This window comes from Gadus chalcogrammus, chromosome 4 (genome assembly GCF_026213295.1).
Source record: "Gadus chalcogrammus isolate NIFS_2021 chromosome 4, NIFS_Gcha_1.0, whole genome shotgun sequence".
In the NCBI taxonomy this organism is placed as follows: domain Eukaryota; kingdom Metazoa; phylum Chordata; class Actinopteri; order Gadiformes; family Gadidae; genus Gadus; species Gadus chalcogrammus.
This window is the reverse complement of record NC_079415.1, coordinates 1,696,576-1,716,343: the sequence shown is the minus strand read 5'-3', so window position 1 is coordinate 1,716,343 and position 19,768 is coordinate 1,696,576. Positions and strand designations below refer to the sequence as shown.

At 46.8% G+C, this 19,768-nt stretch overlaps 1 protein-coding gene across 1 annotated transcript in view; it reads right to left on the bottom strand.

The window, feature by feature from the left end:
• LOC130380409 (filamin-C-like) overlaps positions 1 to 7,545 on the bottom strand; it is a 51,161-nt gene extending 43,616 nt beyond the window's left edge. Inside the window, exon 1 of the mRNA XM_056587599.1 lies at positions 6,741 to 7,545. Within this exon, the coding sequence (XP_056443574.1) occupies positions 6,741 to 7,131 (391 nt within the window). The 5' untranslated portion in view covers positions 7,132 to 7,545. The remainder of the gene's footprint in view (positions 1 to 6,740) is intronic.
• Positions 7,546 to 19,768: the final 12,223 nt, after the last annotated feature.

The following is a 19,768-nucleotide window of genomic DNA, read 5'->3' as shown; positions in this document are numbered from 1 at the left end:
GGAGAGGTCGTTGTGTTGCTCCCGTGATGCTTTAGTTGGACTTCCTGGGACACTGCCGTGCACATGGGTTCACACAAGCATCAATCGTCTCAAAATGTGGATCTCCCATCTTCATGTCCACCATGAACCCTTGAACTCCGTCGACCCTGGGCCTTCTCCCACTGGACCCAGATAGACACCAAATGCTAAGCTACATCGGCTGCGTGAGACTCCAGTATAACACTTCCTAAATCTTTGTATAACTGTTCTTTCCTTTCGTAAGGATTACTTTAAGGCCGGCCTCTGGGACAGTTTACACTTAACCAAACAAATCCTGAAAGTTCGGAAATAAAAAAACTCCCATGAACACACAAAACCGGGCCAAACAGGTGTGGGTCATTTAAGGTAGCTGTGTGTTCTGCCCCATCAATTGCAGGGTTAGACCTTATCCTGTGCAACCACATCACCGTGGGGGGGGGGGGGGGGGGTGGGGGGTAAGGTGATGTCACTTCCTGAGAATGTAGAGAGTCCAGGTCTTGAGTTGGGCCTGGGGCTCCGTCTGAAACACTACCCAGACATGCTGCTCACTAATGGTGGAACAACGTCCGTCCCACACATGTCATCCACCGCTGTTTGATGTGCATCCCTTCCTTTCTTAACCCCTCGACAAAGAAAAACCATCTGGGGTGAATGATCGCGGGGTCCTTCCCTGGTTTAAACACTAAATACTCCAAATCCTACAGCTTATTGACCAGGCGCCGGGGAGAAAGCGCAGAACACAATACCAGGGAAAGGTCTCTCGGTACATGTGCTGTCCACGCTGCCTCTGTTCGTATCTAATCCTTAGGCCTTGCAGAGCGGCTTCTGCTAATGCTGCCGTTTTCTCCGTAAACCATGAGGTCATCGCCACTGTCCGGAAGGGCCAGGGAAGGAAAGGGGGGCGGGGGGGGGGGGGGGGGGGGGGGGGGCGGGGGGCAGTCTGGAAACTTTCTCGGGGCCCTGGAAAGCCAACCGCCCCTGACGGCAGTAGAAAGCGTGTTCGCGCTGAAGATTGATAATTAAAAAGAGAAACAGAGCGATTGCTGGAGAAACAGAGCGATTGCTTGTGTGCTGGCCTGCGGATTAATGAGGGGATTTCACATTTTCGTATTCTTCATTACTATTAGAAGATATTCTTACCAGCAAAACTCATAAACTCTGAAAAATCCCTGGCTTTGGGCCTCACGTCGAAATGAGTTAAATGAGATAAATACAAAATGACAGTTGAACCTCTGCGATTTAGGGCCAGAGCCATTCCCCATTAGCGTGCACACCTGGCCCATTATCAGGCATTACCTACTTATTCAACTAATGCCTCGTTATACTGCAAAACACAATTACAGCAGATGCCAAAACACAGAAAGAACTGCTCTGGGCAACAGCGGAAAGGTAATGGGCTTCAATGAGATAGCACAAAGTAGAAGCTAGCCTCCTTGATTGTATCAGATGGCAAGCGCTAAGCTAGCCAAGTTTTCCCATTTGTTACACAAAAACGTGTTACACAAAAACGTGTAGGGATGCCAGCTCCCCGTATAAACAGTGACACACTTAAGGACCAGCATTCTCTGGTCCTTACAGAAACGTCAGGAAAATAAACTGTGGAAAGGGTGATGACATATTCTGAAGTGTTTCTCCCCCACTTCTCGGCAACATTTAAACAACACTGGGAACTGTAAACCATTGCAATTGCGCCTTCGTCGGAAAGCTATCAGCCAACACATTTGTTTTTGTGCGTTGCGTGTTTCAGCGCATATCTGTAGGCTCCGGTCCATTCATCAGAAGGCTATCAGGCAGGATGTGGTCCGCTTTGTTGAGATTTGACGGACATTCAAAGCCCTTCCATCATCACAAAGTCATCTAAAGTGACTGGTGTGTGTGTGTGTGTGTGTGTGTGTGTGTGTGTGTGTGTGTGTGTGTGTGTGTGTGTGTGTGTGTGTGTGTGTGTGTGTGTGTGTGTGTGTGTGTGTGTGTGTGATAGGATTATGGGAGGAGAGGATGGGGTAATGATTTGTGTGTGTGTGTGTGTGTGTGTGTGTGTGTGTGTGTGTGTGTGTGTGTGTGTGTGTGTGTGTGTGTGTGTGTGTGTGTGTGTGTGTGTGTGTGTGTGTGTGTGTGTGTGTGTGTGTGTGTGTGTGTGTGTGTCTGTCTGCATGAGTACATCTGTGTGTGTGTTGCTGGCATTGCCAGGACATTCTTATGCGCTTATTGCCCTGGACACATGGTAATAATTAGGTACATACATAGAAGTCAAAAGGGAGAATGACAAAGCAAGAAAGAAAGAAGAAAGAAAGAAAGAAGAAAGAAAGAAGGAAAAAAGGAAGAAATGAAGGAGCTTAATAAAAAATGACAGAAAGTACAAAGTGAAAGAAAGAAATAAAGAAAGTAAGGGAATAAATAAGCAATGAAAAGAGAATGAAAGAAAGACAAGTGGGAAGAGGAAAGAATGAAAAGAGAGACTTGGAAGAAAGGAAGACAAAGAATGAAAGAGAGAACGAAAGAAAGATAGAAAATCTGAAGCATGCAGAGTGAATTCCAGCAGTCAGTCTGACAGTAAGACCGCCTCCCCTTTTCTGAAAGACTCCCCGCGTCACAAGCACACCTCGGTGTCCGACTCTGGCTGTGATGAGAGTCTGTTGTCAACCGTTTCCCGTTCCATTGTCCTCCCAAAGTCCACGAGCCACAACCACCTCCCAGCTGTCACGAGCCGCTCCTGCACTTCCTGCTCTCTTGAGTCTGTCGGCTCGACAGCGCAGCGCAACACCACTTCAGAACACTTTGCTTTATTAACCAATAGGACGGCCCCGTTAAGCGGCTGGCCCGCCCCCAGGTCCACCACATTAATCCTCTGGTATTCGTCCTGGAACCTTCGAGAACTTTAACTTGGGGGAGTTTTCAATCGTAAAAAGTTGCTCTGTCGTAAGACGGGACGGTCCCTTAGACTGAATGAATAACTAAAGAACGACAAAATGAACAACTCAATGAATGAACGGATGAACGAATTAATGAATTAATAATACAACAGAGTGGATTCTAGATGCAATGACAGTGTTTGACCCTCGTTAAACCTATAGAGTCAAGGGAACTCCAATTCAACGTTGGATACTTAATTTGGGGATTAACTCCAACAACAGAGGATCCTGAACCCTTCAACTGTTTTCTGTTGGTGGTTCTTCACCCTGACGTTGTGTGTGTGAAGACCAGTGAGCTCAGCCCCCCCAGACCCCACCTGAGACCCTGCCTAGGGGGGTGCATGCGGGTCCCGCCAGCACTATTGTCCCTCCGACCCCCCCCCCCCCTCCCCCCCCCCCCTCGCCCACATCTATTTTACTCCTCCGTGCCCCCCGCTCAGCAACTTGCCAGCAGTCCAACCACACACACACACACACACACACACACACACACACACAGACACACACATACACACACATACACATGAATGCACACGCATGCACACACACACACAAACACACACACACACACACACACATGCATGCACACAGACACAGACACACACACACACACACACACACCACTCCTGACATAGACTGTGTGTCGGGTGGGGGGTCTATTTTTGGCACCTGTTAGCAGAGGCAGCGCAGAGCTCAGCTGTCTTGGCCATCAATCAACCACACACACACACACACACACACACACACCTTTCAATGGTAGCCCCGCACACACACATTCACATACACATCATTTTGTGTCTGTTTCTGTGTGTGTGTGTGTCTGTTTCTCTCTGTGTGTGTGTGTGTGTGTGTGTGTGTGTGTGTGTGTGTGTGTGTGTGTGTGTGTGTGTGTGTGTGTGTGTGTGTGTGTGTGTGTGTGTGTGTGTGTGTGTGTGTGTGTGTGAGACATGAATTCCTGCTTGTCTCTCTCCTAGTCTAGCTTAAAGGGAAGTAGGTCTGTGAAGTGTAGTGGTTGTGTGTGTTTTGTTGTGTGTAGACGTGTGTGTTTGTGTGTGCATGTGTGTGTGTGTGTTTTGGGGGGGGGGTTGGGGATAAGGAAATAAGAAAACCAAGACAGCTACAAAACAAGGAAAGTGGAACATGAACTTCCTTGCGGTCGACCACAGCCGTCGCCGGGGACGACCTGACCGCGTTGCTGTCAGACGCTGGGATACACACACACACACACACACACACACACACACACACACACACACACACACACACACACACACACACACACACACACACACACACACACACACACACACACACACACACACACACACAAGGCACGACCCTTCTTTGCTGTGTCATACGTGCAGGCCTAACTCTACACATGTGTTTGTGTGTGTGTGTGTTAGTGTGTGTGTGAGATTTCCCAATGTGTCTTTTTGTGTGTGTGTGTGTGTGTGTGTGTGTGTGTGTGTGTGTGTGTGTGTGTGTGTGTGTGTGTGTGTGTGTGTGTGTGCTTGCTTGTTAGTGTGTGTGTGCGCTCGCTTGTCATTCGACACTCTTTCCTCACCGCAAGTGGGGGAAACCGCATAACTCCCCCCCCCTCTCCCCCCCCCCCCCCCCCCCCCCCCCCCCATTCCCCCCCCCACCCATCCGCCTTCTGGAAGCATCCATCTTTTCATCAACGGCAGTCATCACAGTCCGTCGGGGAGTGGAGCGGAAGTCTTTCACACATGACTCGAGACCAGCACCACTCATATAGAACCTTTTGCAGAAGCGTTTATTGATTCGGGTCAGAGTTGTGGCGTATTAGGGAATCAAACTCATCAAAGTGAAGCTACTCCCTCAGGGAGAGATGGGTTAGCTAGCCCTGTGTTTAGCAGCCTTGGGATGCTTAGTTTATATCATTCTATATCAGTCTCTTCCAACAGATCAGGAAGAAATATACTGTAGCTCTAAGGCCTAATCTTTGAATACATACAGTGTGTCGATGTATTTTTTTTCAGTTTTGGTAAAACTGTAAACTAACTTTTGAGAGAGAATATCAAAAACATTATTCGATGATTTGAATACAGGTCAATATATATTGATTCACTGTTTGCCTGAACTTTATGCTTGAAAAAAACGATTTCAAACGCCCATTTAGCATAGCAAAACCAAATGGAACTCGTCAAGTCAGAAATGCAATAAACAAACGATCCACCCAGGCTTTGAGGTTTGAGAGCGACATCAGAACCCATAACTGATCTCAGGTCGACGTCACGCGTCACAGCTCGATCAGACCTGATCCAGTGTCTGTGGGCTTGAATGAACCCCAGGCTGCGGGAGTCTTACTTTGACAGCCTGGAAAGCAGATGGGCTTAACCAAGTGTTGAGGTGAGGTTTAGTAAAAGTACACTCACTCACACACACACACACACTGACACTCACACACACACCCTTGCATGTGGCTACAACACAAAACATAGGCTCCATCCATGCACGGAACACGCAGAGAACAAAGAGAGTAAAGAACAAAGACAAGAAAAGATGTTTGACCGGTAAACTGGTATTTCTGATACAGTTTCTGCACCAGCCTCATTACATGTACTGTCAAACACACTGGTCCCAGAACTACGTACTAAGAAAGTACTAACCAAGTACTATCCAAATTGAATATTTCACTTGCACAACCATATTTCTTTGGCAACCAGGTGACATAGTATGGGGAGATATACTCTATTTAATTTGGGTATTTTATTTTCAGAAAGTTCAGAAAGTAATGTTTACCCTGTGGTATCGACAATGGTATTGAATATCGATATTTTCCTAAATTATGTATCGAGGTAAGAAAATCCAGTATTGTGACAACAGAACAACCCGGTGAAAAGATGACTGAAGAAACATAGACTGAACTAAGCCAAACAATAACCACTAGTGCAGTGACTTGTCATTTGCCAACTGTTGAATAACATATTAATATACAACCTGTTCCTTTTGTCTTTGGTCTCGCCAGGAGTTAACCTAATAATCAGTTTGTAAAGTTCATCTCTGACTAAATAACATGAAAGGAAAGGCTTCATAATATCAAGGCATAGGCCTATAGACTATAGTCCTACCTCTAAAAACATGAAAGACGTTCTGCTTGTTATTAAAGTTTCCATCCCGTAATTTTCTACAGTGCAGTTCAGAAGCCTCGTAGAGTGTTATAAGATGTGGAAATATAACTGGATTAATCATGTGTGGCATCTAATTATGGGGTCTGTTAGGCACTAGAAATTTGCAAGGGAGTTGTTGTTATACATATTTTATCCTCAAACTCATCGTATGTATCGTGTCATTTGCAATCTATACTTTTCGTTAAGGTCCAGTCCGTAACCAAGCTATTATCGGTGTGTTTAGTTATACATAGCGCGTCTGCGCTGCTCTACGCATGCGTCACTTTGATTAGACGGCAGCAACACACGAGGAGCAGCAGGCGCCCAATATGAGATATTTTCCACGTTCCGATGCTAACTGCAGGGGTAACTCCTGGTAAGGCGCCTCTGGCCACAGCCACACAGTCCCACGGTCAGGGGGAGAATCCAAATGTGTAGGCTCAACGTGCACCACTGACAGAACGACCCTTTTGTTTGTGTTATGGGAACTTTTACAGCCTTTCATTCAGCATCCACACTCGCCTCAAACACGCCCTCTAAACATCGGCTTCATCAAGAGCCGAGGTAAATCCCGGCTCTTTTTTTTGGGAGTTTTGGATCACCTCCCCACGTTCCCAAAGTAACGCATAATCACAGAGTAGACGCATTGGCCCATAAACTCGCGTTGGAAACTTCCACTCACCTATGGAGACCAGCCTGATGTGTTCCCTCTCGAGGAACTCCAGCGCCACGGACACGTTCTCCAGCTTCATCTGCCTGAAGTTGGGTCTCAAGTGGTACTTTCTGTACATTTTCTTCTGGCTCAGCGTCTCCAGCAACCCGATGAGCTTCAGCCCGTCACTTAGGTCCTTCTGCAGGTCGTTGATCCGCTTGCTGAGGCCCTTGAGGTGCTCGTTGCACCACCGCGTAAAGGTGTTCTGCTGGATCTTCTTCCACGGCGCGTCCTCCGCCAGGTCCTTCTCCGTGGCGGGCATCTCCTCTTCCTCCTCGCCGTTGTTGGTGGTGCCCTGGTAGTACTGCGGAGGAGGCTGCTGCTGCTGCTGCTGCTGCTCGTAGTACGTATTGCTCAGCATGTTTCGCGGTTTGAGTACCACCTTTTTTTCGGAGTTGAGTGGACGCGGGCTGAGCGCGTAAAAGTGGAAGAAGGGAGGAAAAGGGAAAACTCGGATGGGACGGTGCCAACCGCGTAAACCCGCCAGGAGTAAGGGAAAAGGGAGAAAGTAAAACACCGGGGGAAGGGGGCTGTCTTTCACTGCTTTCAGAGGGGGAGGCCAAGTGGTCAAGACAGTGCTGTGAGTTGCTTATGAATTGAAAGGATCAGTTTAGTTTAGTGTTGGTCCACTGCGACTCATCTCGGCTCGGGTCCCCCTGATGGAGTAAGAAAAGTTAGAAGAGGCTTAGAGAGAGAGAGCCGAAGATGAACTGGTTCGCTGGATCTCCTGGTGGGTGGGTGGGCCAGGGCGGCTCCGTGCTGCGCCTTGCTGGAGGTCGACAGCGCACATGGGGGGTGGGGGGGTTGGTCCGGCTGAGAAGACCGTTTCACGCGAGAGGGCTGAATGAAGTGCGGGAGCGAAGAGGGTGTTTTTTAAAAAAAAAAGCTCGGCGCCGCGAGACTTCGCGTCACGATCGTGGACTTCCAGGAATGCCCCTGTCATGCCTATATCCAATAACAGGATGGGACGCTGTTTAATCCTAGGGAGATAGCGAAACGCACCCCCATTGGGTGGCATCACACAAAGTGGGCGGGGCGACCCAGTGCTCTCTTAACAGTTGTGTGACACCTCAACTTATTTTTAGTTTCCCCAAGTGGGGCGAAAAGGGGAGGGAGATGGGGTTTGGGGGTGGCTTCCATGTCGTAAACTCCCCTGAGCCCCAAGAAGACAAAAATGAGTTATGTAGGCGAAAGGCATGACATCATCTTTCGACTTCTACAAACAAGGCAATCCATTATTGGAGCGTGCGCTCACACACACAGACACACTACACAGACAGACTTGCACACGTGTTTGTGTGTGTGTGTATGTGTATGTGTGTGTGTGTGTGTGTGTGTGTGTGTGTGTGTGTGTGTGTGTGCGCGTCACACACCATGATACAAATGACATCTGTGTAATGGATGGTGGGCCTTTAACCTACCTCAGATGTGCATAATAAGAGAGGAACAGACGGGTCGCGTTAGCGATGTGTAGACCCTCACTGTGTGATACATCACACTACAAACGCGATGTGGACTTACTGTGCAATGCCCTGAGAGACTTCGCCTGAGGACACTGGCACTACAACGCTGTCCGTTATAAAAGCCCTCACTGTGTCACAGCTTCGACGTTTAGCGTTGAGCCTAAATAATAAGATACCGCTTTGGCGAAGACCATGGAAGCTTCTGATCGAAATAACTGTTTGGATGGCATGCAGAAGCACTTACAAGAGGTAGAGAGGGAAACATAACAGTCTGACAGCAGTCTAGTGTGTGTGTGTGTGTGTGTGTGTGTGTGTGTGTGTGTGTGTGTGTGTGTGTGTGTGTGTGTGTACTACTACAGACACTGACCTAATGCTGTTGGAACAAGGAAAGACCCATGCGACATAACGTGTGCATCCACACACTTTCTGAGAGTCATTAATACACACAGACACTCTAATAGACGTTACACACACTCTCACAGACATCAATACCCCCCCCCCCCCCCCCCCAGCATTTCCCTCTTGTTTGGGTGATGTCATCTCTCTAGTTAGCAAATCCTGAAATAACAAAAAAAAAACACAATCAAGTAGTCAAATGAAGGAATGGTCCCTTAAAGGTCCTATGATGGTGTGTGTGTGTGTGTGTGTGTGTGTGTGTGTGTGTGTGTGTGTGTGTGTGTGTGTGTGTGTGTGTGTGTGTGTGTGTGTGTGTGTGTGTGTGTGCGCGTGCGGTGGTACACTGTCCTGCAATCTATTTGTGTGGAAGTACTTCAGAGTGAGGGCTTTCGCTATATTTATAGTTCAGAAAGAGACAGGATGTATTTAGGGAACCCCGCTAAAAAAACGATGACGTATTAAAACACAGAGCCAGCACATTGCACTACCGCGGGGCTGGATGGAACATATAGCGTGTACGTCAGCTATTGACGATATTGGCGCAACTTCTCTGTGCCATCTGTGTGGTTGTCTGTCAATTTGGTTAATTCAGTGTAAATGATTATATATTCGAGAGCTCGTGGATGAAACCAAAAATAAACACTGACTGTTTTGAGTTTGAGTTATGGTTTGAGTTATGGTTTGTTAATAGTCTAAAAACGCAACCGTTTGAAAAAACACGTTCGCCTAGAGATGCAAGTCTGCTGCCACCTTGTGGCTAAAACCAGCAATATTGCAGTGAATATTGAAGGAATTCACACACAAACACACAAGGATAAAATGTCTTTAATCTTTCAGTTTCATTTACAAAATGTACAGAGTTATTTTGACAAAGTTTTGTTTTAAACAAGGATCAGACACAAATAACATTCAAAAGTACAGAAAAGAACAAGCGACAGAAAGAAAAATGACCTCCTGTGTCCATGTCAAAACATGACCCTGGGGTCAAAAATATTTGTTCAAATGCCACAAAATCCAGGTGTATTCTTGAACCAAGAAAAATGATTCTCTCCCAGAAAGAAATATGACTCATCTTTGACAGCGACACAACACATTGATTCAAACGTCAAAACAACAAGCATAGATTTATCCTACACACACACACACACACACACACGCACACACACACACGTCTCATTTAACACTAACCAGTTGTATTTGATATGCCGGAAGTTAATATACACTGCCCGGGTTCTACACATTACCCCAAAAGTAGCAAGGAGGGCAACTCACAAGATCTAACGAACATAGATTCAAATAAAACTCAAACAATCTGTTCCAGATTTCGATACAGAGGGAAACAAAAAGATAACTGCAGATTTGGATTACATTCACCAGATTTCGATCAACATAAACTAGACAACGGAAACACATCTGACGGACATTAATACTAATAAAACAGAAATCTGTGCAGGTGGATGTATTCTACGACTCAATGAATCCCCCTACAGCTGAGGTAAAATATACTGAATGTAGATGCATTTACCGTGCATGCTGTTTCACGGTCATGGCTTCGACCACAGGGTATCTGCTCATCAAGGGCCATGCAACGATGCTTCTCTGGGTCTAACATGCTACAGATAGGTCTACACAGAAGGTCTGTCGCTTCCCGAGGACTGGATCTATAAGGTTACTGCAAACAACACAGTGGTTGGGGAAAAAAATACTGTAGTGAGCTGTATGCAAATACTGTGTGCAAATGTCCTTTCCTTTCGAGTAATACGTTTATATACTTGATCGTCACTCTACTATTTACAAAACAGTACAAATGCTACATATCAGTTTAGAATATTATACAGATGGATGTACGTGACGACAAGCATGAGATACTGCCATTTCTTAGTAGTATTAACTGTCGGATACATTAATGCTTGAGCAAGTGGATAAGATATTGAGATGCATGATATACGGCATAGGCCTTACTGGAGTATGCCTTTGTGCGAGTACCTTAAGGTAAGTGTATGCAAGGTAGCTGAGACCATTGGAGACCATTTGATTATAATCGGATTGAGCCAAGCATGCCTTTGTGCTAATTGTGCGATTTCACCCAAATTCAAGCAAAAAGAAAGCTACAAACCAAAATAAGATATAACGTAAAGTAACTAAATCCATGAAACAGTACAGATTAAATCATGCAAGGACAGGCTTATTCTTATAAAACGTGCGGTAAAAATGAATAAAACCATGAGAATATCTCGGGTGCACTATCTAGGAAGATCCTGGCAGCATAATCACGTAATCCCGTCAGAAATTTAACGTCATACAGTAGATAAATAACAGAATGCAAATCAGATCATAATAACAACAACGACAACAGCATTCGAGTTTGTAGGGGATGTAAGAAGAGGAGCCATACGGTGTTCGGTGAGAAGCTAATGTCACAAATAAGCTAATGTTTACAAGACGAATACCAAGCCAAACAAAGAAACTGGAAGTTGTGTACAATTTTAAATTCAACACCATTTGCTAGTAGAAACAGTAGGAAATGTCGGGTCATATTGATTGCATTTTATTGCTGGAACTCAATAGAAAATTGGAATGTCCTTTATTGTTTGTTAAAGTCTCCGTTTGCAATGCAGTGCAGACAATTGTAGGCTACATTCAGCTATATTTTGTGTTCATGGAGAACTAGGTATGATCCCACAGAGGTACTGCCACAGCGTCCTGTATTTTTTGGTAACCTTATGGTTGTGTTCACCTCAAAATAACAATTATAATGTTAAAAAAGATTACTTCAACCGAAAACTCTGAAAACCCACAGAAAATAATCCATACAAAAATATCCATCTGAATCTTTAGGCAGCTCTGGGTATTGGTCCAAGCTTAAGTCACGCCACACTTGTATGTTTAATGTATGAATTTGATTATTATATATATTTTTGAATTTTACATCTAAAACACAAACGTGAAGTTAGCGGTATTTATGTTTCCAGACAAATCTGGCGCCAAATTACACCCTCTAGTGGTCGAATAGAGTACAAACAGATTGGCCTTATTGAGAGTTTGACTGTTGCGTAGGTACGCAATGAACCTATACTCTAGGCCTAGTGCCAAAATACGTCAGATGTGACGCAAAAAGAGATAATAAAAGGCATATATTCAAGAAAATCTATGCGCAAATAACCTTAGAAACGGGGACAGTGCTACTCTTTAAGCTGACAGTGAATTCTGTTTATTAAAAGCATTTTCGTATTCCCCTGCATTTTCCCTCCAAAAACCGGGCTAGTGAATTCCAGTAGGCCTATAGGCTACAGACTGGAGACTTTATAAAGCTTTAAAAAAAATCGCTTTCTATAATTTGTTGCGGTTAGTACTTGCTATAAATATTAGCTCTAGCAAGAGTTGTTATTCTTTAGACTGAGGGGATTATAAATGGCCGATTTATAACGATTAGAGAGGGGTAGGGATTTATACACCTTCGCACGATAAGTAACAGTTTTTGGAACATTTCCTTAAGTCTTCACACTCCACAGCATTTTAATTTAACGAGAAGGCCTTCTGGGCTATATCCATCATAAGTGTGATGTAATTCATTAAAGTAAAATAAGGCGAACCATGGGTTGCTTCAACAACCATAACTCTAACTGTAATGACACCCGGTAATTATTTACTGCTAAAAATAAATAAATTGTGTACAGCTTTGTAAAATCAAATAAACAAGTTTTATCCTACAATATATATATATATATTCATAGGCCTACATATAAAGTCTATCATACACTTGTTGTAATTGACCTAATAATCCCTCCTAGCATACTTCTACCACACGTTCACTCACGACATAAACACACTGACCGCTACGCTGCGGGCTGAAGACGACATCGGGAAGACGGGCGTGAGACCACAGACGGCGGGGGAGACGCTGGAAGGCTCGGGGGGGCCATGCGTAGTAGCCTATGTTAGCGGTTAGCGCCGCGTAGCCTACTGGAGCAATTAGCGCTGTTTAGCATGAAGCGCCGATAGCATGATGCGGCGACGTAGCTTTGAAAAAATGTGTGACATAGAGAAAAAATGAAGGAAAAAAACGAGTACTCCGTTCGTCGCGCTGCCGGAAAGTTCCGTTAGCCGTGCACTCACGCCACCGCCCGCATGATGCCAGAGACCACGAGGGCGACCACGGCTGTCATGGCAACCGCCCCCGCCACCGCCAGATGCCAGCTCTCGCTCTTGTTCCCCTGCAAACAAAAATAAATATATGAAAGAAAAAAAAAGGAATGATACAGTGATGGCACCGCCGTGGGGAGGGGTCATGTTGGGGTCACCTTCCTCCTACTCTCCCTCAATTACGTTTTCTATTCTCAATTGAAGCCTGGCCAAACCTGGCCCTTACAACACATAACCTAATACATTATCATTATAATGTGTTGATAATATAATTATTACAGCACCTATATAATGGGCATGATATGCTAGATGCTACAGTAGCCTCAAAGCCGTACCCTTGGCAGTTCACCACATCCACACACATTTTTTGGGTTATTTGTTCGATCTATTTCAGTGGGGCCGGCACATTTTCAACTGAATAAATAAGCATCAGGTATTGCAATTCTTTCCCCCGGGAACAATGTATGACTGCACGGACGATTGGTCTGAAATGTTCAAATGAAGGGCAGTTGATGTGATATTCGCCATCAACTGCAACTGCATTCGCCATATTTGCAAAGCGTGAAGAGATTGGTGATGCAATAGGGTTAGGGTTAGAATAGATGCTCTTTGAATGATTGGTTTTTTGGAATGATTGGTTCAAATCCCGCTCGGGTAAAGTGCGGTGCACTGAACAAAACGCACAATGCACTGAGAGATCTCGGCCAGAACGCATCTACACGCCGGAAAATATAGTGAACAGCCATACTTAAAACGAACACTTCAATAGTTTGGATTTTGGATTCTTTGATTTGGATGGATTTGGGGTCTGTTGTTTCCGACCCGTGGACGTAGACCACCCTTGTGGGTCACTTGTCAGTCCCCCCTTGTGAGGCCGCCCTTGTGAGTCTCCCCCTTGTGACTCCCCCCTTGCGACTCCCCCCTTGTGAGTCCGCCCCTGACATTCACATGAAGTGTTCGTGCCGCTCTCCTCGGAGTGTTTTCCTGGCGCCACTGCGTTTCGAGAGCGCTGATACAGCCGAGCAGGCCGGCGTGGATCCTCAAACAAACAAAGCTCTCGCGTTCCAGGGAGCGTGCAAGCTACCACCTAATCCCTCCTTAACAGCCCGTCTCCCATCCAGAGGAACGTTCTCTTGATCTCCTATATGCTGCAGACCTCAGTGATCACAGAGGCAGTTTGGGGGGGGGACACTCGTGCATTAGTTTGGCCGAGAGAGGTGGGTTTATCACAACACTACGTCTCTATAGTCACCAAGCTCGCTGTCCTGGTGCGAAAGGTCGAGCATAGAACTGGATGTCCAAGGGGAGGTTATGAATGTGCTCAATATGTGTAGGGGTGTAACTCTTCTCATTACTAGTCTAGCATATCGTTAGCCTCATAGCATAATCGCCTTAATCTATCTAACCTAACTCTACTCTCCTAACGCTGCCGATTCAAACCGTGACTCTTTGGCTATACAGTATCCTCAGCCAAACAGGGTGCCTTTTGTCATTCCATAATCACTATCTGCCGAAGTCATCATAAGTGTTGACTTGGGCAGGAGCTGTGATGCCAAGTTCCCCATGAAGCCAAATAGGGTGAGCCTCCAACTAGCAACCACCAGGAAACGGTACGAGGGAAGCTAGCATCAGGGAACAGAGGCTCGAACAGTGAGACACAAGAACCAGAATACGTGGACATCCAACCAACAACAGGCCTGCTGTTGTGAGGAAGCAGTGGTGGCCGATGGAGGGATAAACGGGGCTTTGTGCCCGAGACCTTTTACAGTGACACGCACACACACACACACACACACACACACACACACACACACACACACACACACACACACACACACACACACACACACACACACACACACACACACACACACACACACACACACACACCTTACTTGCCAAACTTGGAAAAAGCTTTTAGGGATCAACACAGCTAAGTATGAATTCTAATGGAGACACTTTTGTTGCATCAGCACAACCCACTTTTTCGTTAATGGCTTCCAAAATCGTGACAAAAGCAGACTGCACCTGACCGGGGCCAGACGTACTGGCATTGATTCGTGACAGCTCGAAAAGCACAGGAGGAGGCGTGAAAAATATCAGGAAGAAGAATATTATGTGTAAAGAAAAAAATCTGATCACAATAGTGTTCTTGCTTTGCAATTACACGTACAAGAAGAAGAAGGACAAAAAGAAGAAGAAGAGGCAGAAGAAGAAGAAAGGGCGTGGCCCTACCTGGTCCCACCCCCTCTCTAGGACGCCAGCTCCTCCCAACAGCACCATATCAAGGCCACTATTACAATCATTCCTATGAAGGGGACGGAGAGGGCTGGGGGCTCGGGTGGAGGAGGAGGAGGAGGAGGAGGAGGAAGAGAACAGTTCTGGAGAGGGGAGAGGTGGAGTGCAAGGAGGAGGGGAGGGGGAGGGATGGCGGGAGGATATGAGGATATAGGGGGGAAGGATAAGAGGTGAAAGGATAAAAACAAACAGAATTGCGTAATTAAAGAGGCACTATGTACTAGGCTTCTTTTGTGAGTTTGGTGCCCCCTAGTGGATGAACGTGAGGGATCGTCACACTCAAATGACATCGTATGGATATCAAAATTATTGATGGATTACTTTACATTTATAGATTGAATTCAATGCAATGTTTGTCCTTTAGAAGGCTCATCAAATCAAACTAGATTAGACGAAATACAACAAGTAATTTCTCAAGTCCAACTCATAGCAGAAGTCTAGTGTTTAGTTCATCTTTAAAATGAAAATAAATATTGACCACTAATGAAAAGAAATGCAGCACAGTGCAGAATGAGGAAGGGAAATCAAAACAGAGGTAGAAAGAGGTCATGCACTTTGACAAACATACAGCCTAATGGATATTATGCAGCGGAATGGTGACTAAATGCAGGGGAGGGATCGAGGCGACTGAAATGATACGGCAACGCAAAAGCAGAGATGACAAAGATCGTCAAGGACAAGACGGAGACACGTGCTGATGAAAGCTTACACTTTGTGCTACATGAATCTGTCGCTGATGCTCGTTAGTGCCGCCTTTTCCCAATGTTTCACGTGTCAAAGACACAGGGAATGCTTGGCTGATTGGCAGCGCTGGTGTGAGGATAAAGGATAAAGGGGCTTTGAAGGGTGAAGGTTTTTTCTGAGGTTGGAGGCTGGTTTGTTTTTATCTCCAAAGGTAATGTTTACCATGGCATGATGTGATAAGAGTGGTTCCAGATGATTTGAACAGGCTGTTTTTTTGAGTCATCTGCGAACGACATCGTTGCTTTTGGGGGAGTGAACAGAATTTAAATAAACGCTATCCTCTACACTAACTTTACAATGTGTTAGACGCATTGCGGGTCACTGTGATGTAAAGAAAGGCGTTTCACAGTTACGTTTCACAGTAAGCCTCATGCAAAAACCGCGACAGCTTTCCAGCCCACGGACTTCGGAAGATTGGTTCTTGACGACTACCTTTTGTAACTCCTAAACTATGCAATAACGACAACACCCACAGGCCCCTAGCTTGGCAAGGTGGGAGAGAGTCCATGCCAATGTCCACGGGCCCAATGACTCAAGAGCAACGCCAAAAATTTGACTTTTGAGAGGCCAAATGAGAGACAATTTTTGCCATTCTGTCAGTCTAGGGATGCGAACGGTCTAGCTTAAGAAGATAAGCGTTCGGCTTAGGAATGCTAGCACTTAGCTTAGACATGCTATTCGTTAGCCATGGATTAGCTTCAGCTAAAAGCCTAAAGGTGCATGCGAGTAATTTGAGCCAGAAGGCAAGAGACTGGAATCACCAGTGCAGGGCAGGTCCGCCTCACTGAATGGTTTATTAGTAGATCTCTGTCACCGTCTCCGGTTGGGTCTCTCATTTCCAACCGATGCCATCTGATTAGCCAGCCACCGGCCCGGCTAATAACCCGCCTGTCAATCGTCTTATTTTTAGCACCGTCCCCTGAGGAAGAAAGGGCCCGCTCCGAGACAGATGGATGGCTTCTTGACAAAGACGAACACACTGCCCATTGTAGCGAGACACATTTGGAGGGGGGGAGAATAAGGACAGCATGGCCTGGCTTAGCTCCGTACAAACACCCAGCTGCTACATATACCAGCAGAACCACGGTGGCCACCGACAGACAATGAAGCAACAAAAAACAAGTGTGGACATCCAACAGTGTTTTGACCAAACTGTTACTGACCCACATGCACAAAAGCAGGAAGCAACTGATGTCATGGCGGAACAACCATGAGTTCATAGAACGCTATCAAACACAGTAGATAAACTACCTCACAGTCATGTCAACTCATTAGCAGATTATCAAATCAATGTGACCTTCTACCTACCTTCGGTCAATACTGACTTTGTTTAAGGATGTGTGGCATCCTGGAAACCCCAAGCTACTGCAACAGTTAAGGGCTGATTACGGTCCCACCTTCACGCAACGCAAGGGTTTTACGGACCCCTTACGTCCTTGCGGATCCTCCTTGCGTCCACCGCAAGGGCCTGACACGCGCCTCCAAAAAAATGATAACCTTCCGTCGAGGCGACGCAGCAGCAAGGGCTGTGATTGGTCCGCTTACTAGAACCCGACGCAGAACCATAAAGGTTCACGACTGCGTCGAAGCGTCTGCGTTGTCATTGCGTTGCGTGAACGTGGAAGCATAATCAGCCCTTTACTCTATAACATTTCAACCTAGTTACGACTCACGTCTTTTTTCTTTTGCTTTATTTGTACTTGGATTAATTGTCCACCTACTTCATTCATCTTCTACCCTTTTCTTTTTCGGTTGCGATTGATGTTCTTCCCCATCAGCCCCTTGTGACCCCTCACCTTTACCGTGCGCCCCACCAGCTCCTCTAGCTCCGCCCTGCAGCAGTGCAGCTCCTGGTCAAGCCCCGCCCTCTCGCGCTGACTGCTGTCGTACAGCGTCTGTAGCTCCACCAGCTCCTCCTTCAGCCCCTCACACTGACGGACAGACAGTTGGACAAAGTATGAATGAAGATTATTAACAACCGACACTAAAGGTACGTTCACACTAAAAAGATGAGGCGAGGAGAGAATGCATACAAAGTCTCCGCAAAGACGCGAATAAAGGTAAAGTTTCCGTGACCCGTGTTCTCGCGAGAGCACGCGGTGCGAATATTCACGTCGCTTTTGGTGTGAACTCACAGTAAGGCCCAATCACATTTCAACCCCTTACCCCTTCCCCTTGTTTTGAAGGGGGAAGGGGAAGGGGTAAGGGGAAGGCGTAAGGGGTAGGCCCAATCCCATTTCTACCCCTTACCCCTTCCACTTAACCCTTCAAAAAAAGGGGGAGGGGTAAGGGGAAGAAATGGGATTGGGCCAGGCAACGATCTTCCACTGAACCCCACACAGGCTCGCCCACGACCCCCCACCAAGGCGGAGAACCCCCCCCCCCCCCGCGCTCACCTCTCTCTGGACCTCCTGCGCCCTCTCCTCGGCCTCCCGGAGCTGGGCCTTCAGAGCGCTGACCTCCTGGCCGTCCCCCGCGGCCGCCGGGGTGCTGGGGGGGTCCCGGTCGGGCCGGGCGTTGGGCTGGCGGGGGGGCTCGGCCTGGGACAGGGTGATGTAGCCGTCGGTCTTCACCAGGTCCTCCGCGTCGGAGGGCTCCTCCTTCAGGGCCATGTAGATGTCGTCAGCGCGGCTGCCCGGTCAGCGAGGGAGGGGGGGGGAGACGGCGTGTCACAAAAACACCCGACACTGGGATAAGCAACACTTGATTCGGTGGCTGCTTTGATTGGCGGATGGCTCGACCAATCAAACGCCTTGAAATGCAAGTCCTCTGAAGATATATTTTTCTGACAGTTTTCTTTTTTTCCACCTCCTGGCTGGGCTGAGGAGTTACTTGGACCGACTTCAGACTCAGATCGTTTCACCATTCCTTATCTCCCATCCTCTGACACCCACCAACCGGTATCATCTTGCAACCTTATAACCGCCCCCAAGTCACTTATTCGTTGATATTCAAAGATCACGACTACCAAACAACATTTAGAGGATTTGATACGCTCCATTTCAGTCCTCCAGCCTGTGCCGCTTGCCCTTCACAGCGGCGGAAATTAGCATGCGTGGGCTGACAGTTCCAATTAACACTAATTGGCAACACCTGACGAGGGCTGTGTCTCAACTCAGGGGACACATCCTCCGGTCTATGAAGGTGCGGCCTTCGTAGACCTTGAAGGGCCGGACCGAAGGCCGAACAAACGTTTTTAAATGAGGCGGTCTGCCCTACGGAGCATTTCAAGTTTGCGTAACAAGCCGTCAACACCCTTCACCCTGCGTGACGACACGCCGCTCCTGTCACCTAGCAACGGTTCAAACCAGACGGCGGAGGAGAAATATGGAGCCGTTATATAATAATTATATGAATAAAATATAACGTTAATTTGTTTAACGTTATATGACTCGTGTTAATGTCATTGAACTTTGAGAATGAAGTTACAAATGTAACTTAATTTGAATATAAAAAAATGTGTCATTTTTTTTCATTAAATATGTAATTTGCTGCAACTGCCGCTTCTCTCTCTGACGCCATTTCTGAAAAAAATCCGGCTGATCCGGCTGGTGGACCCTTCTAATCCGGGAAAAGAAGGTTCCGTTTGTCGGCCGCATTTGAAGGAGCCTTCGAAAAGGGACAGCCTTGACCGTCGCAGTGACGCAATCGGCCTTCGAATGCACCCGTCGACGGATGCGTCCCCTGAATCGAGACACAGCCAGCGTGGGGGGGTCTGATTGGCGGGTCCCCTCACCTGCCCTGCTGCTGCGCCTGGTCCTGCTGCAGCTGTTTGAGTCTGCTGGTCAGCTCCAGGTTGTTGTTGGCCAACGACTGACAGTCTTCCTTCAGGGAGCGGTATTCCTCCTTCAGCTGACTCATGGCGCCTGGAGAAGCAGACGTATTAGCATACGTCCGTCAAACTTACTGCAGGGTCAATATACTCACACGCACACACACACACACACACACGCA